Source organism: Mobula hypostoma, chromosome 14 (genome assembly GCF_963921235.1).
Source record: "Mobula hypostoma chromosome 14, sMobHyp1.1, whole genome shotgun sequence".
Classification (NCBI taxonomy): domain Eukaryota; kingdom Metazoa; phylum Chordata; class Chondrichthyes; order Myliobatiformes; family Myliobatidae; genus Mobula; species Mobula hypostoma.
The window spans coordinates 16285575-16309174 of record NC_086110.1 but is presented as its reverse complement, the minus strand read 5'-3'; the positions used below and the strand labels follow the sequence as shown (position 1 = coordinate 16309174).

Genomic DNA, 23600 nt, shown 5'->3' with positions numbered 1-23600 from the left:
TTAAGAGTAAGGACTAATTCTGCTAGACGGAGCAGAGTGGTGGTAGAGGGGAACTGATTAGGTCTGGAATCCAAAAAGAAGCATAGAGCTTTGAGACCTTCCTGATGGGGGTGGAAGTATATAGGGACTGAACATCCATGGTGAAAATAAAGCGGTGGGGGCCAGGGAACTTAAAATCATCGAAAAGTTTAAGAGCATGAGAAGTGTCACGAACATAGATAGGAAGGGATTGAACAAGGGGGATAAAACCGTGTCGAGGTATGCAGAAATGAGTTCGGTGGGGCAGGAGCAAGCTGAGACAATAGGTCGGCCGGGACAGGCAGATTTGTGGATCTTGGGTAGGAGGTAGAAACAGGAAGTGCGAGGTGTGGGAACTATAAGGTTGGTAGCAGTGGATGGGAGATCCCCTGAGCAGATAAAGTCGGTGATGGTGTGGGAGACAATGGCCTGGTGCTCCTTAGTGGGGTCACGATCGAGGGGTAAATAATAGGAGGTGTGTTTCACAGATCAGTCTTTTCTGTGAACCTTCTAATTATCTCTGCATGGAGCAGTAAAGAAACAGACACTGATTATTCATCACACATACCATCACCAACTATCTCTGTACAAATTACCTAACAACGACACTGACACTAACTACAGATTCCCCAGCACCGACACTACTTTACAAACCAGTTAAACTGATTCCTTTACAACACAGGGTGGTTAACAGTGGTGCCGTCAATGTTAAAAGATGAACAACCACTACTTACTGGATGCACGACATTAGTTGAGGTCATTCACACCAGAATGAGAAGCTGGGTGGAAAGGCAACAGAAATTCTGTTGTTGTTGGTCCATCTCATTGTCCTATTCACCATGCCAGGAAAACTAATAGCAACCCGACTCAGGGTGCCAACATTGCTGGTACCTGATGATTAACTCCCTGTGTGCCATCGGCTGTAACCCAGCTGTGCCCCCCTTTTCTGACTCACCTTGTTAAACCAAAGGGGTGATCAATTCCCTCACCACCTGACTCCTGATTCCAGTCTGGACCCCACACAAGCACAACAAGATCCTTGGTGACAGCTGCAGACTTGCTTATGAATGTTCCAGTGTGTGAAATGCTGTGGAGGAAGTCTACAGCCCAGTGGCTCTTGGTCACTGCACTCTACAGAATGGTACTTAACCTCTCAATCATTCTTAAACATCTGAGGAACAGGATCACCAGAGAGAGACAGAAGTGGAAGAGGAGAGGAGGCAGGGGGAGGAGCTGAAGAAGGGAAGGGTGGCAGGAAAAGGACATTCAGAGTCAATGCTGAGATATATTTTCTGCCTGGAATTTAGACTGTCCCTTGTGTAAACACAGTACTGAATCCTGGTTCTCCATTCCACCACCGTTCCCACAGTAACTTCCCTCTTGTTCTGACAATCACCAAGCCCTTTGAAAATGACTAAAGCAGTTGTGTGAAGCTGAATTGTCTGTTTCCATGTGATATTATCTCTGTAGGTTCAGAAAGGTTCTTGAAGTATGACTGTAGTTCACAATGTTGGTATCTGGTTGTCTCTTTGTTTTAGGGGGAATGAAGGTGATCATACCACCCAGATCCATATTAACCTCTGCATTGCTTACTTTCTACTGAATATGAATTTTCTGACTAATGAGTGGATTACTAAGTTGATGGTTGATGGTCTCTGTAAGACGATCGCTCTGTTCCTTCACTATTCATTACTGTGCACTTTAACATGGATGGCAATTGAAGGACTTCATCTCTACTTGATGCTGATCAAAGTGTTCAACATCTATGTCAAATACTACATACAAAAACTAGTTATGCTTGGTTGGGGTGAGTATTGGGTCATTTATTTTGCTTCCTCTTGACACATTCTGCTTTACATGTGGAACATGAGTTGGTCTAATAGCATATTTTTCCAAATAGTACAGGATGTTCAGATGCCTGATGTTCATAGTTATACAATTATAGAGCACTACAACACATAAATAGACTCTTCAGCCAATCTAGTCTGTGCTGTTACTTTGCCTAGTCCCATTGACATGCATCTCCCATCCATGTACTAATCCAATCTTTTCTTAAAAATTGGAATCCTATCCATATCCACCACTTCAAATGGCAGTTTGTACTACACCCACACCATCCTCTGAGTCAAAAAGTTCTTCTTCAGCTTCCTGTTACATATTTCACCTTTCACCTCTAGTTTTAGTCTCACACAACCTCAGTGGAAGAAGCCTGTTTGCATTTACCTTATCTATACCCCTCACTGCCATGACATTTTCCCTGACCAGTTATGTCACTTCTTCCCCTCTATCCTGTCTAAAATGACAAAATCCCGGTCCTTCCCCTCCTGCAACCAAGTCTCACTAATGGCCACAATATCATATCTCCATGTGCTGATCCCTCCTCTAAGCTCATCTACCTTAACGACAATACTCCCTGAATTGAAATAGATGAATCTCAAGAAAACTGTATTGAAATAGATGCAACTTAGAACATTTGTCAATTGAGCATTGGTATTCCTAAACACAACATCGTCACAAGACCTTTATTATCTCCCATTTCCGGAGCAGGCATCAGTTATGAAATTGCAAACCTTAGGTAACTTCATATCATAGAAGGTGGTACTTGCTATTGAGTTGCTCCAAACATTAAAGTTGTTCATTTACTTGTTCTGCGTTTTGCTTCCTATCATTACTTGTAATGAAGCAACATTCAAAGAAAAGGCTCATTGACATTATTGCTTTGTTACCTTCAGAACACATCCAAACACTTGCCTTAGGCTGCGTGTCTCACTGCTTCCCACAGATTTTTTTATCCTCTCTCCTAAGGTTCTGAGACTGATTTCCTTGAGATTTTATTTCATTCCAATGCTTAACATGTCAAAATATTCCTGCAGCATTTCAATGTACTCCTATGTTCATGGTTCCGATATATACTACGAGTTTCAGACACTCTCTGTCCTTTTTTTTAATGAAGTTTTATCATTTGTTTTAAAAGACCATAAGATATTGGAGCAGAATTAGGATACTTAACCTATCGATTCTGCTCCACCATTTCATTATGGCTGATCTATTTTCCCTTTCAGCCCCAATCTCCTCCCTTTCCCCCATATCCCTTCATGTGCCAACTAATCAAGAAACTATTAACCATTGTCTTAAATATACCCAATGACTTGGCCTCCACAGCTACCTGTGGCAACAAATGATTCACCACTCTCTGGCTAAAGAAATTCCTCCCCATTTCAGATCTAAATGGACATCCATCTATTCTGACGCTGCGTCCACTGGTCTTAGACTCCTCAACCATAGGAAACATCCTCTCCACATCCACCCTTTTGCAGCCTTTCAACATTCAATAGGTTTCAATAAGATCCCCCCCATCATTCTTCTTAATTCCAGTGAATACAGGCCTGGAGCTATCTTCATATGGTCCCTTCTACAATTGCAATTATAGTTTCTGATTTTTGTATTCTACTAGTTGTATTAATTCTCTCTCTCTATCACTACCCCTCTATCTCTATCCATCTCCCTTAGAGAAATAATTGTATTAATTCCTTTCTCTCTCATGATCTCTATCTATCTGTTTTGTCCCTCTCTCTCCATCCAACAGTTTTTCCCCTACCTTGTACCGTGCTAATTATAACTTTTCCCAATTTACCCTCTCCACAAAAACATTAGGGGAGGACTATCCATTTCATGCAGCTGTCCATTATTACAGAGATAAAAGTGCAGAAGATTTTCGATCCCTCTGCCTGCTTTCCAGCTGTAAAGCTCCTAACCTAGGAATTTCACGAACAGTGCAAAATCAGACACTGTTAGCACACACTTTATTGATGACCCTGTCTCCAGGTATTTGAAATTCAGTAAACCTACAAATTATTGTTGCAATATTGGTCCAGAACTTCTGGGCAAATTTAACTCATTTCTTTGAGGTTGTGATCTGCATCACACAACTACCCACTATTTAAAAGTAACTGGGACCGAATTGTGAATCTTACTGGGGAATCTGCAAGAATAATTCAATTGCAATGTTTGTTGCCCTATCAACAAAACATTTAAAGTATAATTTCAAGAAGTTATAATTCTTCATCTCACATCTGCTATCACTGAACACAAATTGAATGCAACAATTGAAAAATAGTTTGTCTCTAATGGCAAACCTCCAATCGATAAAGCAATTACAGCTTAGCTTTCTCAACAGCATACATAGTGAATTATATGTGACGACAACAGGATGAATACGTGTCATTTTCTTCTATTGACAGGCATCCCTGCTGTGGTGGTGTCTTTGTGCATTGCAGTGGACAAGAACAATTATGGACAGTTTCGAATCCAGACACAGGACAATAACAGCTCTTTTTCCATGTACGTCTTGTTAACCATACCAAAAGCAATAATGTTGATATTTATCTCCATTGCTCAGTCTGTGACTAGAATTTCAGCTGAGTTAGATGTGTAGCGAGCCAAACAGGCAAGGGTGCTCTGAGGTTCTGAGTCAGCTGACATTGGGCAGTCCATAGTGACCATGTTAACACCCTGATAATTAGAAGGAAATCTGCCATTAAAGAGGATCAGATTAACTACGTTGTACCCAAAAATCAAACATCCCTCTGGCACTCTTTGTTGTGAAGACAAATTGGAAGGTGACCAGAGGCCAGTAAAGCATCAACATCATTTTGATAGGGTGAAAGGTGAAATGTTTAAGGGGAACACAAGGGGAAGTTTCTTCACTCAGAGGGTGGAGGAAGGGTGGAACGAGCTGCCAGCAGAAGTGATGGATGCACATTCGATTTCAACATTTAAGAGAAATTTGCATATGAACATGAGTGGGAGTTACATGGATGAGAGGGGCATGGAGGGCTGTTGTCTGGGTGCAGGTCTGTGAGACTAAACAGATGAATAATTTAGCATAGACTAGAAACAGAAAACATACAGCACAATACCGGCCCTTTGGCCCACAAAGCTGTGCCGAACATGTCCTTACCTTAGAACTACCTAGTCTTTACCCATAGCCCTCTATTTTTCTAAGCTCCATCCAGGAGTCTCTTAAAAGACCCTATCGTTTCCGCCTTCACCACCACTGCCAGCAACCTGTTCCACGCACTCACCACTCTCTGCGTAAAAAAACCTACCCCTGACATCTCCTCTGAACCAACTTCCAAACACCTTAAAACCTCTCGTGCTAGTCATTTCAGCACTGGGGAAAAGCCTCTGACTATCCACACGATCAATGCCTCTCATTATCTTGTACACCTCTATCAGGTCACCTCTCATTCTCCGACGCTCGAAGGAGAAAAGGTCAAGTTCACTCAACTTATTCTCATAAGGCATGCTCCCCAATCCAGGCAACATCCATGTAAACCTCCCCTGCACCCTTTCTATGGTTTCCACGTCCTTCCTGTAGTGAGGCGACCAGAATTGAACATAGTACTCCAAGTGGGGTCTGACCAGGGTCCTTAACCTCTTGGCTCTTAAACTCAATCCCACGATTGATGAAGGCCAATGCACCATATGCCTTCTTAACTACAGAGTCAACCTGCGTAACAGCTTTGAGTGTCCTTTGGACTCAGTCCCCAAGGTCCCTCTGATCCTCCACACTGCCAAGGGTCTTACCATTAATGCTATATTCTGCCATCATATTTGACCTAACAAAATGAACCACCTCACACTTATCTGGGTTGAATTCCATCTGCCACTTCTCAGCCCCGTTTTGCATCCTATCAATGTCCCGTTGTAACCTCTGACAGCCCTCCCACACAATCCACAACACCCCCAACCTTTATGTCATCAGCAAATTTACTAACCCATCCCTCCACTTCCTCATCCAGGTCATTTATAAAAATCACGAAGAATAAGGATCCCAGAACAGATCCCTGAGGCACACCACTGGTCACTGGCTTCCATGCAGAATATGACCCATCTGCAACCACACTTTGCCTTCTGTGGGCAAGCCAGTTCTGGATCCACAAAGCAATGTCCCCTTGGATCCCATGCCTCCTTACTTTCTCAATATCCTTCCATAGGGTGCCTTATCAAATGCCTTGCTAAGATCCATATACACTACATCTACAGCTCTACCTTCATTAATGTGTTTAGTCACATCCTCAAAAAATTCGATCAGGCTCATAAGGTACCACCTGCCTTTGACAAAGCCATGCTGACTATTCCTAATCATATTATGCCTCTCCAAATGTTCATAAATCCTGCCTCTCAGGATCTTCTCCATCAACTTAGCAACCACTGAAGTAAGACTCACTGGCCTATAATTTCCTGGGCTATCCCTACTCCCTTTCTCGAATAAGGGAACAACATCTACAACCCTCCAATCCTCCCGAACCTCTCCTGTCCTCATTGATGATGCAAAGATCATCGTCAGAGGCTCAGCAATCTCCTCCCTTGCTTCCCAGAGTAGTCCGGTCCCGGTGACTTATCCAACTTGATGCTTTCCAAAAGCTCCAGCACATCCTCTTCCTTAATATCTATATTCTCAAGTTTTTCAGTCCACTGCAAGTCATCCCTACAATCGCCAAGATCCTTTTCCGTAGTGAATACTAAAGCAAAGTATTCATTAAGTATCTCCACTATTTCCTCTGGTTCCATACACACTTTTCCACTGTCACACTTGATTGGTCCTATTCTCTCACGTCTTATCCTCTTGCTCTTCACATACTTGTAGAATGCCTTGGGATTTTCTTTAATACTGTCTGCCAATGCCTTCTCATGGTCCCTTCTGGCTCTCCTAATTTCATTTTAAGCTCTTTCCTGCTTATAATCTTCTAGATTCCTTATCAGTACCTAATTTTTTGAACTTTTCGTAAGCTCTTCTTTTCTTCTTGACTAGACTTACAACAGCCGTTGTACACCATGGATCTCGTACCCTACCATTCTTTCCATGCCTCATTGGAACATACTTACTCAGAACCCCACGCAAATATCCCCTGAACATTTGTCAAATTTCTTCCATACATTTCCCTGAGAACATCTGTTTCCAATTTATGCTTCCAAGTTCCTGCCTGATAGCCTGGTATTTCCCCTTACTCCAATTAAACGTTTTCCTTACTTGTCTGTTCCTATTCCTCTCCAATGATATGGTAAAGGAGGTAGAATTGTGATCACTATCTCCAAAATGCTCTCCCACTGAGAGACCTGACACCTGACCAGGTTCATTTCCCAATACCAGAACAAGTACAGCCTCTCCTCTTGTAGGCTTATCTACATATTGTGTCAAGAAACCTTCCTGAGCACACCTAACAAATTCTACCCCATTTAAAACCCTCACTCTTGGGAGATGCCAATCAATATTTGGGAAATTAAAATCTCCCACCACAACAACCCTTGTTATTATTACTTCTTTCCAGAATCTGTCTCCCTATCTGCTCCTCAATGTCCCTGTTACTATTGGGTGGTCTATAAAAAACACCCAGTAGAGTTATTGACCCCTTCCTATTCCTAACTTCCACCTACAGAGACTCAGTAGACAACCCCTCCATGACTTCCTCCTTTTCTGCAGCCGTGATACCATCTCTGATCAACAGTGCTACGACCCCATCTCTTTTGCCTCCCTCCCTATCCTTTATGAAGCATCTAAAACCTGGCACTTGAAGTAGCTCTTCCTGCCCCTGCACCATCCAAGTCTCTGTAATGGCCACAACTTCATAGCTCCAAGTGCCGATTCATGCTCTAAGCTCATCCGCTTTATTCATAATACTCCTCGCATTAAAATAGACACATCTCAAACCATCGGTTTGAGTGCGTCCCTTCTCTATCACCTGGCTATCCTCCCTTTCACACTGTCTCCAAGCTTTCTCTGTTTGTGAGCCAACCTCCCTTTCCTCCGTCACTTCAGTTTAGTTCCCACCCCCCAGCAATTCTAGTTTAAACTCTCCCCAATAGCCTTAGCAAACCTCCCCACCAGAATATTGGTCCCCCTCAGATTCTAGTGCAACCCATCCTTTTTGTACAGGTCACACCTGCCCCAAAAGAGGTCCCAATGCTCCAGAAATCTGAATCCCTGCCCCCACTGCAATCTCTCAACCACGCATTTATCCTCCACCTCATTCTATTCCTATACTCACTGTCATGTGGCACAGGCAGTAATCCCGAGAATACTACCTTTGAGGTCCTGTTTCGCAACTTCCTTCCTAACTCTCTGTTTTTGGGACCTCCTCCCTTTTCCTACCTATGTCGTTGGTACCAAAATGTACTATGACCTCTGGCAGTTCTCCTTCCCACTTCAAGATATCGTGGATGCGATCAGAAACGTCCCGGACTCTGGCACCTGGGAGGCAAACTACCATCCGCGTTTCTTTCCTGCATCCACAGAATCACCTGTCTGACTCCCTAACTATAGAGTCCCCTATCACTGCTGCCATCCTCTTCCTTTCCCTACCCTTCTGAGCCACAGGGCCAGACTCTGTTGCTTCCCCCAGGTAGGCTGTTCCCCCCAATGGTACTCAAGCAGGAATACTTATGGCTAAGGGGGACAGTCACTGGGGTACTCTCTAGTACCTGCTTCTATCACCTCCTCACTCTCCCTGACCAGATGAAGGTCATCGAGCTGCATTTCCGGTTCCCTAACGTGGTCTCTAAGGAGCTGCAGCTCGACACACCTGGTGCAGATGTGGCCGTCCGGGAGGCCGGGAGTCTCCAGGACCTCCCACATCTGACACCGAGCACAGAAAACCGGCCTCACACATGTACTTTCTGTCTTTATTTTAAACAGATAACCTACCTAGCCTCGACTCTTTATCGCCGAAGCCCTGTTGAGCCAAAGCCTTCCTACTCTGTCTCCCACAACTCTGATGCCCACTCTGTAAATCTGTCTTCCTTTTAAACTCTTCCTGCTGTTCCCACTGGCCAACCTCCACGCGCTTGCGCAGTCATGCCCCTTTCAAACCACTGAAAGATAACTAGATAGACCAAAGGGCCTGTTTCTGTGCTGTAGTGTTCTATGACTATCCTACAGAGTTTAGTGGAGAGAACGGTACAGGGACAGGGTAGCTGATGATGATGATACAATCAAAGAACTGTATGGAACAGGAAGAGATTATTCTTTAGTAGCAGCATTAGATTGAGAAACGTTGCATAATTTCTGCTATTTTCTTTCCATGGACAAGGGAAATGAATGGTTACAGTAACTTGCATGTGACATGTTATATGAGAAGTTTAACACACTTCAATTAACTAATTTTCTTCCATCTCCCATCCCCCTTCACAAATGCTGGATTGAAATATAAGGAAAGGATTAAATTAAAGCCTAACCTGTTCAACATTTATTTTTGGACTAGATATCACTTTGCAGTGATTGGTCAGGGCATTGAGTGAAGAAAAATGGGAAGTCATGTTAAAACTGCATAAAACCTTGGTTAGACCACATTTGGAGAATGGTGGGTTGCTCTGGTTGCTTCCTTACAGAAATGATGTGGCGACTTTGGAAGAGGTGCAAGGAAATTCCAGTCTTTTTCCCAGGTGGAACTGTCTAATATTAGGGAGTATAGATTTAAGTTGTGAAGGGAAAATTTAAAGGATATTTATGAGGCAAGATTTTAGACACAGGGAGTAGAAGGTGCCTGGAACATACTGCCATGGGAGGTGATGGATGTAGATAAGATGGTAAGATTTTGGAGGCATTTAGACAGGCACATGATCAGGCGAGGAGTCGAGGGATATATTCCACATAAATGAGATGGGATTAATCTAATTTGACATTGGGGCTGGCACAAGTATTGTGGAACAAAGGGTCTGTTTCTGTGCTGGTCTGTGTTCTGTGTTCAGAGAGCTATGGGTGTTAAAACATTAGTCCAGAGTGTTGGAGCTGGTTAGCCAGCGGATCAGAACACTGGATGCAATGGGAAATTATTTCCAAACAAAATCTGCAAATTGAATACTTCATGGTTTATATATTTTCACAGGTGCTGGATAACAAATGATAAAGTGCATTATGTTACAAACTGTGGCTTTTTCGGCACGATATGGCTTTGGAACTTGACAATGCTAATCACCGTCTGTGTTAAGCTAGGTGAGATGAGAAAAGGAATCAATTCTGTGTCAAGATCTGTGTGGAAGGATCTGTGGACGGTCCTTGGTCTCAGTTTTTTGCTGAGTATCACATGGGCTTTGACATTCATTTCACATGGACCAGTGCACGTGGTTCAAGCGTACCTGTCTTGCATCTTAAACTCCCTGCAAGGTTAGTGAGAGATTTACCAGGTATATTGTGACAATTATAAATTAATGGCCATACAATGGTAACAAATCTTGAAATGGTTGTGCAATTTTATTTTCAATTATTGATTTTAATAATGAGAGGAATTAACTGAAAAGTTTTTTGTTATATTAAGGGACATCCAGAGGGTGTATTTGATATGTCTCATATTTTATCAGATCTAAATGACTGTGTACACTGGACCAAATGCAGGCAGATGGGACTAGCTCGCTGGAGCAACACAGTCAGCATGGATGAGTTAGGCCAAAAGGCCTGTTTCCATGCTTCATCACTCTGTGAAAAACTAACTTATTCAATTGTTACTATAAATATTCTTCCAGATTTTAACATCTTGATGTAATTTTCTTCTTGAATCTTTGCAGGGTTTTTTATATTTTTGTGGTTCTATAGCATGAAACGACCACCCAAAGAGCAAATTACAAATTATACATCAGATAAATAAAGAAGAGATGGAAGTGACGCTGTATTCATCTGTCCTGTATCACGATTTTCTGCAGAAGGCCTTGCTACTTACAATTTTTGATTAATGCAATTTTTGTCCAAAAAATCTACATCAAAATCTTCTCAACATCTCTGATTAACCCCAAAGATTTATCCAGTCCGATTAACTAATGATATACCTTTTATTATTGGGTAGCACAAAGATGGGAACATCTGCAGGTGCGGAAATCCAAGCAATACTCACAAAATGCTGAAGGAAGTCAGCAGGTCTGGCAGCATCTATGTAAAAGAGTACATAGTCGACGTTTCCAGCCGAGACCCTTCAACCAGACTTTATAATTGCAATTGAAGAAATGGTCGAGCTAAGTTATTTAGGTATCCAATTAATGAGTTACAACAGTACAATCGAAGTCAATAAGATTTAGTGAGTCCACAGACATCAGTAGATGTTTGAAGAATCAAATTACTCAATATGTTTGAAAGGTACAGATGTTTTGGAAGTGACCAAATTGTAACTAATACTTAATTCGACTTCAGAATCAGAATTAGGTTTATTATCATCACCGGCATGTGTCATGAAATTTGTTAACTTAGCAGCAGCAGCTCAATGCAATACATAATATAGAAGAAGACTAGAAAATGTAACTGCAATTTACAATTTTACACCTATTGGCAAAAGTAAGGGTTACAATGATTAATTTGTTACATGTCTATTGTCAAAATTACCACCCTCTGTAATTCCCGAATTTTGCCCTCCTTATCGATATCCGCCCAATAGGTTGGATTCCTTGTCCTTCACAAGCAAGCTGCCGCCTTTGTGGTTTGAGCTTACCAGTCATCTCTCTGAACCCACCACCCTGAACAAAGTGGAATAACAACCTACAGAGTTCTGGGAAATTAAAGTGACATTACGCTACAGCATAGCAGTTGCCCTATTTCACAATGATATATCCTCTGACATACTTGAGCAACATTACAAGATTTTAAAACAATTTTAAAATATAGATATTTATACCAGTGTCAATTCTAGCCTATTGTAATGATAATGTTTAGTCATAATAACAATTCTACATGCAAACTTGCTGTAATATTAAGGTTGTTTTTACATTATATGCTTATCTGAGAAGCCAATGTATATTGGGCAACATAACTCATTTTTGGCGATTAACGTTTATGTTACGATCTTATGCAGTTTCATGCTGTTTTGGCATCTTGGAGAAACTGAACAGAACAATGTGATACAAGTTAATTGACAGTAAAGCCTATTAACAGAGTTTAACACACACCCTGGAGAGTGGCTGCAAGGGTAACTCAGTTTGACCTAGTAGGAAAGGGAAAAGATCAGGCGGTGTATCGTGGCAATAAGAAACTGGACCCTCCCTCAGTTCTGCCTCGATGTCGGACCTGACCATTCCTCAGGGCTGCACGGATTCCAGTTAAGATGTTACCACTGTGCCTCCCCAAAGAAGCCCTGCAACTCCCTCAGTCACCCTGGGATCTCCAGCTCTACTACCCCACCCCAAAGAGACTTCCTCACTCCTGTCCCCGTCACCCTGTGACTTCCTCACAACCGCCATGATGTTGCCTGTAGTTGCCAGAGAGCGCTGGTTTCAAGTGCCTGTTAACTGAGTGGGGGGGGGGGTGGCGTGGTTTCTACCCCAAACATTATGCTTTGAAAATACACGTTGTATGAAGCATGTACAGTGAATGCAATCGGGATGTCATTATCTACATCCATAGTACCAGCAGTCTAACACATCCCCACACAATGGATCAACACCAGTCATGTTCCCCGTTGGATGAGGTGTTCTCTCAGTGTCCAGGGCTGTGAGCTGAGTGCAGAACCACATTAGAAGCTGATGTGGATGGAAAGGGAAATGGGGGCTCCAGTAGCCCTTCCTAGTCAATATGAAGGATCCCACCGCACTCTCTAACAGAAGAGCATGTAAGAGCCATGTATCTCTTCTTTTTCTTCTTCTTCTTGTTTTATGGCAGTTGGCACCCAGCTCCGGAGTGTGCAATAGGCTTACATTCCAAATCCCTTCACCCAATCACACACACGCATACTCTAATCTACACTTTATCCTCCCATCTTTGGCCATCCTAGTACCCTACTCCTGCTTATCCATCATATCCTATCAAAAAAAACCCTGCACCCCTTAAGAAAGCTAAGAATACCCTGACCTGTGCTCTCTCACCCATCAGAGCAGCCCTTCTAATGTGAATTCCTGCACCCCCAATTCCCTTAGATTAATTCTCATCATCTCTCTCTGTATCCCATACTTCCTGCAACTCAGAACTACATGTTCTACTGACTCCTCTTCCTGACATTCCTCACACAGTCCTGTCTGGTGTTTCCCTAACATTTTCAATGTTTTGTTTAATGCATAGTGCCTCAGACTTAACCTAGTCCATACAGTTCCCCCTCTTCTGTATCTACTACCTATCCCAGTACCTGCAACACTCTTTTGTATTTGATATAAATGCCTCCCTTTCCCCTCCATGTCCCATCTTTCTTGCCACATTTGGTTGATTTTTTTCCCCAGATTACACACTTAACCTCTGCTTTACTGATACTAATGTGCATTTCTATATTTTCTTTCTTTAACGCCCTCTTTGCCAACTCATCCACCCTGTCATTCCCCTTCACCCCTACATGTGCTGGAACCCATAGAAATTTTACCTGATCTCTCTGATTTGCAATTCTTGTGACTGACTGAAGGACTTCATAAAGTACATCTTGCCGACTACTTGAGTGAAAAGACCTTAAACTTGCTAGAACTGAGGATGAATCAGAGCATATCAATGCTTTGACTTGTCTGGCTTTCTGCACCCATTGCAATGCAACCAACACTGCCAGCATCTCCACTGTAAACACCTCTAACTTATTAGATGTTCTTCTGCTGATTCCAGTTTCTTTTGCTGGTATAGCCACCCCAAACCCTGTCACTCCTGTTTCACATTCCTTTGCACCATCCATATAAATCTGAGTATAATCACTATACTGTACTTTTCCATCACATGACAGTTAAATGCACTTACCAAATCAGATTTATATTTTCCTTTCCTTTTTACCTCTAACAAATGCCAGTCTATGTCAGGCCATACAAGCTTCCATGGAGCTACAACTGGATAAACTACTGAAGGACTTATCCTTAGATCAAACACTCCACATTCTTTAGCAATATCATTCCCTACCCGACTAAAGTTATCCCTCTGAAACCTCCCACTTTCCCAGCACTCCTGCAACACTCCTTTTGCAGGGTGAGAAACATTGTGCCCCTGCAAATTAGCCCAGTATTTTGCCATCAGTTGCATCCTTCTTAGCTCCAAAGGCATTACTCACACTTCTACCTGAAGGGCTGATACTGGTGATGTTTTAAAAGCCCTACTGCACAGTCTCAAAGCCTGAGCCTGAATCACATCCAGTTTCCTTATAAGAGACCTAGCTGCTGATCCATATGCTATATTTCCATAGTCCAACACAGATCTTACTAAAGCCATTCTCTTCAATGCTGAACAACTTGCTCGCCATTCCCTACCAGTCACATCTCATCACATTTATTACTTTTTTACATTTCTCTTCAACTTTCCTGATATGGTCTGCCCATGTTAATCATGAATCAAATATAACTCCCAGTAATTTAAATGATCCAACCCTTTCTAATTCAATCCTATACATCCTTAATTTCTTCCCTACCTCAATTCTTCTCCTGGTGAAAAATACAGTTTGAGTTTTTTCTACTGAAAATCTGCATCCCAAATCATAAGCCCACTCCACCACTTCATCAATTGCTTCTTGTAGTTTCCTGATTATATGCTCCATGTTTCTGCATCTTTTCCACAAGGCCCCATCATCCGCAAACAGTGACCTACCTATATCCACTGGTACCTTTGTGAAGACATCATTGATCATAATGATGAAAAGTAACGGGCTAATCACACTACCTTGAGGTGTGCCATTTCCCACTATGTATTGTTTTGATAATTCTAATCCAATTCGAACTTGAATTTTTCTACCTGATGCACCATCAATAACTCCAAAAGACTGGAAGTAGAGTAAATACTGAAAGGCTTTTATTAGCAGTAAAATGTGACCTCCAGTATGCCGAGTGTATGCCCCTAGACTGAGAGAAGGAGCCAAGGCCCAATTGCCTTTATTCAGGGTTCTGTGGGAGGAGCCACAGGGGCAGCAGCAGAGGGGCCTGTCCAGACAGGTAACCCAGTTACAACATATATACATGGTTTACCACACTACCAAACAAAAAAATCTTCAATCCAATTAAAAACTCTCCCACCAACTCTCATCTTGTGCAGTTTAATTAACAATCCTTCCTTCCACATCATATCATAGGTTTTTTCTATGTCAAAAAACACTGCAACTACTGACTCTTTATTTGCCTGGGCCTTCCTTATTTCAGTCTCTAACCTTATTACTGAGTTCATAGGATTCTTTCCCTTCCTAATACCACTCTGATACTCCTCTTCTCCAGCTCATACGATAACCTTTCTGTTATCATCCTTTCCATTATCTTGCATATATTTGATGTTAATGCTATTGGTCTGTAGCTGGTGGGTTTTGATGGATCCTTACCAGGTTTCCTTATTGGAATTACTGCTGCTTCTTTCCATGCACTTGTAATCTTCCCTCCTCCCACACTCTGTTATAAAATGCAGCAACTTCAAGAGCGCTCCTTCTCCTAGATTTTTTAGCATCACAGAGCGTATCAGATCTTTCCCCGGGGAGGCTGGTCTCGATTTCTTTATTGCTCTCACCATTTCTGCCAACGTAAATGGATCATCAATTATATCATCAGTTTCTTCCCTCCTGTTTAACACACCTGGGTGTTGACTCATTGTGCTTTCCCTTCTCCTTCTCCCTTCTTCAGACAAATTTTCTGAACTGTGTATCTGTACAAATGACTTGGCCATGATCTCAGCTTTTTCCCTACTGGAGACTGCTGTTCCCTCCTCAGATATCATTACTGGATATTCCCATTCCCTTCTATCTCCCCCCATCCTCTTAATCATTCCGCATACCTCTCCCACGGGTGTTGTTCTTCCTATTTTTTTGGAAAAACTCCTCCAACTTGCCCTTTTAGCTTGATGTATAGGTCTTCTCACCACTGCCTGTGCCTTCTTATATTGAATCAAATGCTGCATATTATGGGTTCTTTTAACTAGCCTGAATACTCTATTTCTGTTTTTTACAGCCTGACAACATTTCTCTGTCCACCATGGTACCAATTTTCTATTCATGCTACTTTTACTCCTGGGTATAGATCCTTCTGCTGCCATAATAATTGCTGAAGTCACCTGACTTTTAATTCATCTATATTTCCAGAAATGTCAATCCTTGTCAATGCTTCTTCACTCAACTTCTGGAACTTACCCCAGTCTGCTTTTCCAAACACCCACTTTGGGATTCCACCACCTGGTCTTACTTCAACTCTTTCACCCACTGAACATAAAACTGGGTAGTGATCACTGCCTACTGCTGAAGCAGTCCAAACTCCCCAGTTACTAATGCCAGCCAAGGTATTAGACACTCATATAATATCTAATACTGACTCAGTTCCTGTTGTTACGTTTATCCTTATTCCTCTACCATCATTCATACACACCAAATTCCTTTCTTCCATCAAATCTTCAATTACCTTTCCATTTGAATCTGTAATCAGATCCCCCCATATTGTGCTGTGAGTATTGAAATCTGCACACCACACTACTTTGTCTGTTTTGTCCTTGTATCCTTAATAGGCTGTCCAAATCCAACCTTTTACATGGATTGTAGTAGTTAATTATAACCACTCCCTCCCCTCTCTCCCACACTTCCACCACTAGGTATTCCTGATCATCTCCTTTTTCCAGTACCCTATATGGTATACCTTGCTTGATTAACATAGCACAACCCCTCCTCCCCCTAGATTTCTATCTTTCCTTATCATTGTATATCCATATACCACAAAGTCTAAAGTTGGTTTCAACCAAGTTTCCTGAATACACACCACATCCAGTTTTACAACCATTTCTTTAATAAAGTGCTTGAATTCTTGGCTATTGGCCAGTAAGCTCCTTGCATTCCATTCCAAAAGAACCATCATAATTAGTATTAACCAACCCATGACACTTCCTGGCTTGACTGATTAGTGAGGTTCACCCTCACTTCTTCCCATGTTAGTCCTACTAACCCTAAATGGTTTACTGCTGCTTTTAACACCAGCTGAATTTTGTCACTTTTTGACTTTACCTCAGCCGTACTATTAATCACTCCTGCAATGGATGTTACTAGAGCATTTTTGTCTACATAAATCCTGTCATTTGTTTTTTGTTGCATCTCTTGCATCCCTATTGCTCCCTGTTCATTAGGAGCATTATTTTGTTCTCTTGACATTCTTACAGCTTCTGCATAAGTGATCTTTTTTTCACTTTTATTTCTTGAATTTTATTCTCCCGTCTCATAACCTCACACCCACTATATGCCACAGTATGAGCTCCTCCACAATTGCAGCATTTTGGTTGCACTCCTGTTCCGCGCTTTCCATATTCATGATCACACCCCACATCTAGCACATCTCCTCTGCCTTTTACAGTTTTTAGCTATGTGTCCAAACCTTTGACAATTATAGCACCTCAATGGCTTTGGCACATACACCCTTACTGGGTAACTCATGAAAGCCAGGAACACCTTCCTTGGCACTCTTTCTTCTTCAAATTCAATCAATACTGATTCACTTTCCTTTTTCACTCCCTCCTTTGTTGTTTTCAATCTTTGAACATTCATTACTTTTCCTCCTTTGATATTCCTCTTTAACTCCTCCATAACTCCTCTTTAACTCATTGGTACCCCTGTGATCACTCCCTTACATCCACCGCCATTTCGTGCTCCCACCCTCCCTGTGTACTCCACCTTGCATTTTCCTATCTCTTTTAGCTTGAGTATTTTCTCAAGTTGTTCCTCATTCGCACATCTTACCAATAGGTTGTCATCATTAAGGACTTTTGCAAATACTATTTCCCCTATCTTATTAGCCAGAATTGTTGGTAGCACAAACAAGTTAATTTTCTTCATGTTTCCTCGACCCTTCTCATTAAACCTAATTATGACAACACCTCCTCTCTGAACTTGTTCATCTTCCTCACTTCCAGAGCTCTCTCCACTGTCATTTCTTATTCTTTTATTCCCTTTGTCGCGGTTTTCATTCTTCCATCCCCTCACTATCTCCTCATTCCCTTTATTTCTCCCTTCACAATAATACATTTCTCCCCAGCTGCCTAACTCTGATCCCGAATCCCTATCCTGCTCCTTCTCCATTCTCTTTCCCTCAATCCCCCTCTCACCTCGTCCACCATTACCGGACCCACGTGACCCCCTCCCAGCAATTCCTGCTCCTTCCCCACTCCGAGCCGTGTATCTGTTTTCTATCAGTATAGTATTTTGCGGCAAGTTTATTATGGTAATCTGTCACGTGGGTAAGGTGCAGTTAGTTGTTTTGTCGTGGATGAGGGGGTAAACCACAGGGATTATATTTTTTTTTGTTGATCACTAATTGGGGTGTTATTGGAATGCTTAGTTAAACATAGAAACATAGAAAATAGGTGCAGGAATAGGCCATTTGGCCCTTCGAGCCTGCACCGCCATTTATTATGATCATGGCTGATCATCCAACTCAGAACCCCGCCCCAGCCTTCCCTCCATACTCCCTGACCCCCGTAGCCACAAGGGCCATATCTAACTCCCTCTTAAATATAGCCAATGAACTGGCCTCAACAGTTTCCTGTGGCAGAGAATTCCACAGATTCACCACTCTCTGTGTGAAGAAGTTTTTCCTAATCTCGGTCCTAAAAGGCTTCCCCTCTATCCTCAAACTGTGACCCCTCGTTCTGGACTTCCCCAACATCGGGAACAATCTTCCTGCATCTAGCCTGTCCAATCCCTTTAGGATCTTATACGTTTCAATCAGATCCCCCCTCAATCTTCTAAATTCCAACGAGTACAAGCCCAATTCATCCAGTCTTTCTTCATATGAAAGTCCTGCCATCCCAGGAATCAATCTGGTGAATCTTCTTTGTACTCCCTCTATGGCAATTAGTTAAGCTAATTACGCTGTTATACCACTTAGTATCGCTAATATTTCTGTTCAATCGCTAATTAGACTTATGTCACTAGTTTTTTTTAAGTTACTACCATTTCGTTCATCTTTGCTGATTTTGTAATAAAGGATTAAATGTACCTTTCTTGATTTGGAAATTCATTATTTGTAAGCATGGCATACCATGACGATTACCCTGGCTCAGGTCTCAGCGGTTTTGGCTTGTTTTGGAGTAACTGCGACAGAGTAGGCCAGATAACCCTGGGTTCTGACCAATATTCATCACTCAGACAACATCTCTAAAGAGGGTTATTTGATTATTAATACCTTGCTCTTTTGAAGTCTTGCTGTGCCCCGTTGCCTGCTCTTCAAAACCGACTTCATTGGCCATGACCCACTTTGATAAAATCGGAGAAAGTTTTGTTTTAGTGTCAGACTGATCGACGTTTACAATTTGGACTTCAATCATAAATATTAGGATGTTACTGTCTGTTCTGGTGGTTTGAAAAGGGAATGATTTTGACCCTTGTGACTGAGTATCTAATGTGAACACTAATCTATTTCACTTCATATATATCGCGCTTTTATTTGTAATTGCAATAAAATGTATGTACAAAGCTTCCACTGAGATCCCATTTACAAAGGTGTCCATCAGCTCTACCCTGATTCTTCTTCCACTCAGTTCCATAGGGAGGACGTGCAGACTCCACAGTGACAGCACATGAGGACAGGACTGAGTTTCTGCTGAAGTGTTCAAGTGTGGAGATAACCTGCAACAAAGTGACAACATCTCTAGTTTTCCAAGTTGCCCTCCTGTCCACTCCACGAACACTACTTGGATCAATTCTGAAAGCTTCCATTAGGTGTTACTGCAGAATCAAATACCCTGTCCTACAGAGAAAGAAGAAACATGATGGATAGCAGGCTGGCATATTAGAAATTGACCCAGGCAATATTCCTGGACTCCAATGAGCGGCTGATACAACGTAGTCCTCTACCTGAGCAATGGATGGTCAAAGATTTCAAAGTTCACAGTATATCCAAGTACATATACAATACTGTGCAAAAAGTCTTAGACACCCTAGGTTTTCTTTTAATATTGTCCCACATCGTTTGGCCTCCACAGAGCCCTGATCTCAACAGCATCGAGGTTGTCTGTGATTATCTGGAGGAACAAAAGCAAGAAAGACAACCAAGGTCTGCGGCAGAACTGTAGCAAGTCCTCCAGGATGTTTGGAACAACCTATCAGCCAATTTTCTTATAAACTTACAAGACAGTCTACCTAAGAGAATTGATGCAGTTTTAAAGGCAAAGGGTGGTCACACCAGATATGGATTTGGTTTAGGTTTTCATTGCTTAATGCACTTTATGGAGGGTTTTTTGATACTTAGAAACTTTTCTTTATTTTTGAATGCAGCTTCACTTTACAGAATTTTTTTTACATTTGCTTAAGACACTTTTGCACAGTACTGTGTTGTCCTGAAGTTCACTTTCTTGTGGGCACAGTACATACAAAGAAACTCAATAGAATCAATGAAAATCCACACGCAACAGACAAACAACTAATGTGCAAAAATCAACAAACTGTGCAAATTCAAATGAAAACAAAATAATAATATTAAATAAATAACAATAAACGTCAAGAACATGAGTTGTAGGGTCTTTGAAAATGAGTAGGTTGTGAAATCATTTCAGTGTTGGGGTGAGTGAAGTTGAGAAAAGTTATCTCCTCTGGTTCAAGAGTCTGATGGTTGAGGGGTAATAACTTTTCATGAACTTGGAGCTGTGGGCCCTGAGGCCCCAAAATGTCCTTCCTGATAGAAGCAGTGAGAAGAGAACATGACCAGTACAGTGATAGTCCTTAATAATTGATGTATCCTTTCTGTGACAGCTCTCCTTGTAGATGTCCTCAGTGATGGAGAAGGCTTTACCCATGATGGACTGGACTATATCTACTATTTTATGCAGCTTTTTCCATTCAAGGGCATTGGTGTTTCCATACCAGGCCATGATGCAACAAGTCTGTAGACTCTCCATTGCGGATCTATCGAATTTTGTTGAAGTTTTAGTTGACATGCCAAATCTGTGCGAACTTCGAGGAAAGTAGATGCACTACAATCCTTTTTTCGTAATGGAATTTGCATGCTGGACCCAGGGCAGTTCCTCTGAAATAATAACACCTGAAAGATTTGAAAGTAAGAAGAATGAGAAATATGGAAAATAGTATAGATTATGTGTGTAGATTCAAAAGAACTTAATTTTCATAAAAATAAACCGGACAGCTGGGTAACATGAATAAGCAAAAGAAAGTATGTGCCTAAAGTAGTCAAAACTGTTTACTAGGATTTGTGTATTAGATACATTTTGGCTTAGTAGCATAAAATCAGTTCAATAAACTGACAGACCATGTGGTGAGGTATCTAAGTAGTTGTGTTAGGGTTAGTCAGACTCTATAAAGATTCTGTGTGCAACCATTTAGTTGTTGGTGTTGACGCATGCAAAGCCCAGATACCATCAATACTTTAAAACATCTAGAAATTAAGTTACAAGAAGGGGTTGAGAAAAGTGTATGAGATTTTTTTTCACAATCTTACTAAGGGACATAAAAATGATTCCAATTTTTATATTAAGTAAAGGGTTCAAAAACAAGAAGAAAGATTGGAAGGAAGCGGTATGAAGTTACTTATTTATCAGTTCTATTCAACTAGTCATGAGATAAAGTTTTTTAAATGGTTTATTCAAGTGAGCTGCAGAGAGAAATAAATGTGTTTCTGTTGAGGGAAAGGATTAGGAAATGTGATTCAGGGGGAGAACTCTCTCCTGAAACAGCAGTTGCTCTGAACCTTTTGCAATTTTGCAATTTTGAGTGCTTATGCAACCTAAATGGGGAAACCAAATGCAGATCTGGCAGGGTGATCAGCAAACACTTGCACAACTTGGCAACTCCCCTGCAGACCAGCACAACAGTTTTTCAGAAAGGCAGAGAAATTCTAGTGCATGTCACTATCGGTTGTACATTTGAAATGTCTTTCTGTAATTACACAGAACAGGTAACTTGTTCCACTGAACCGATGCTAATATTTTGAAAGAGCATTCCACTCAGTGTCGTTCCTCCAGATCAATAACCAGTGGGACATGGAAAAGACCCTGGTTCCCTTTTGAGCCTACCACCAACAGAATCAGTTTCTCCCCATATACAAAAAGTGGAAGCATTTTGTGATTTTAAACCACATGCCACTGCCTGTACGCCCCATCTGCCCATCTTTGTCTGGGGTCGATATGGAGGACAGGGTGATGGGACTCTTCCCTCCTGCAAACTGGGCACTGGGATACAATGAGACCTCAGTGGTGATGGATTGCTGAGGTACCATCTCCAGATCCCCTCAGCTGGAGGCAGAACTTCACCCTATAAGTCACCAAGGTTTTGGAGAAATTTAAATGTCTTTGATATCTGGGTACACAGAAAGGCAGAGCTTAGGAGGGTTAATGGTGCCTAACAGCGACTCCTTTGCTTGCATCTTCAGAAACAGCTCTATGTCCATCTTTAATATCTTTCAGGGTTCTTTTGAAGACCCTGACCTGGAGTTACATGCTGTCTACGGTTCTTTGCAGGAATGGGACCCGCTCTCAAGGTTCCATAACCGGCCGTTGTTAGGCACGCTAAAGGCTCGGCCTAAGAGTCTGGCTCAAATTCGGAAGCCTGGGATCTCGGGGCTCTGGAAATGGGCAGATCGAGGGTCAGTGTCACAACAGGAGACCCCTGTGTTGTCGGGGGAGTCGGGATATCCGCTGTGTGCCTGAAGACCCAGAATCTTTGCGATCTTCAGGCACAGAGCTCGAAAAAGCAACATAACGGACTTTTAACATCATAAACCAGCGAGTTGTTTGTTATGTCTCCCCACTGACTGGAAAAATGGAGACACCTCTTTCTCCCTTATTAGCAAGAGAGGGAAAACCTGTGATATGTCGAATAAGGGGTGAAATGCGAAGTCTTCGGGGTAACTGCAAGTCTGTATCTTTGCTATTGTTTTGCTCACGCTTGAGTGCTTGGTGGTGGTATCAATGCTTGTTTATAGCTGATGGGGGGGAGGGGGAATTGTTGCTCACTCCCAATTACGTGTGGGAGGAGGGAGCTGGGAGGTAGTTTGGGGTTCTAACATTTAACTGTCATTCATTCTTTGGGGCACTCCTCTGTTTTCATGGATGGCTGCAAAGAAAAAGCATTTCAGGATGTATATTGTATACATTTCTCTGACATTAAATCGTACCTTTGGACCTTTGAAAACTGGTAAAACTCCATGAAATAATTAAATAATAAAAATATAAATTTAAAACAAAGTTACTGAGGCTTTAAAATCATGAAGTAATCAAATTTTAAAATAATTCTGACCTTAGCTGTTCACGGAAAGTGTCCAGATGAGGAAGCACATTTAAATGATTGGAGAGTGGGTATATGCCAAAGTTAGCCAGAGTTCAACTAAAGCTTTCAGTTCCTCCAGATGACTGTGTACTCTTCTTTTGAAAGTAAATGATCTAACTTCATTGAATTGATGCATGGAAGTATGCATCAATCCCAAGAGCTCCAAGGCACTGTTGAAAGTCTTGATGAGCCTCTTCTCTCCTTACCTCACCCCATCCATCAGCCACTCATTCTGTTCACTGCGTGTCACCTACTGGTCCAGCTTCCTCTTCAACATCATCCTTGAAAAAAGTACTTGAATCACCAAGGCTTAGTAGCTACCATTAGTATAGATATGGACCTGGCAGCTTGCAGACAGGATGGGGCCAAATTGCCCATTTATGTGCTGTACAACTCAATATTCATAACAGGTCTTTGGGAAATATC

General features: G+C 41.9%; 1 protein-coding gene across 1 annotated transcript in view; it reads left to right on the top strand.

Moving 5' to 3' along the window:
- Positions 1-22395, top strand: part of LOC134356592 (adhesion G-protein coupled receptor G1-like) — a 101112-nt gene extending 78717 nt beyond the window's left edge. The window contains exons 20-21 of the mRNA XM_063067552.1: positions 1557-1825; positions 22367-22395. Of these exons, the coding sequence (XP_062923622.1) occupies positions 1557-1825; positions 22367-22395 (298 nt within the window). The remainder of the gene's footprint in view (positions 1-1556; positions 1826-22366) is intronic.
- Positions 22396-23600: the final 1205 nt, after the last annotated feature.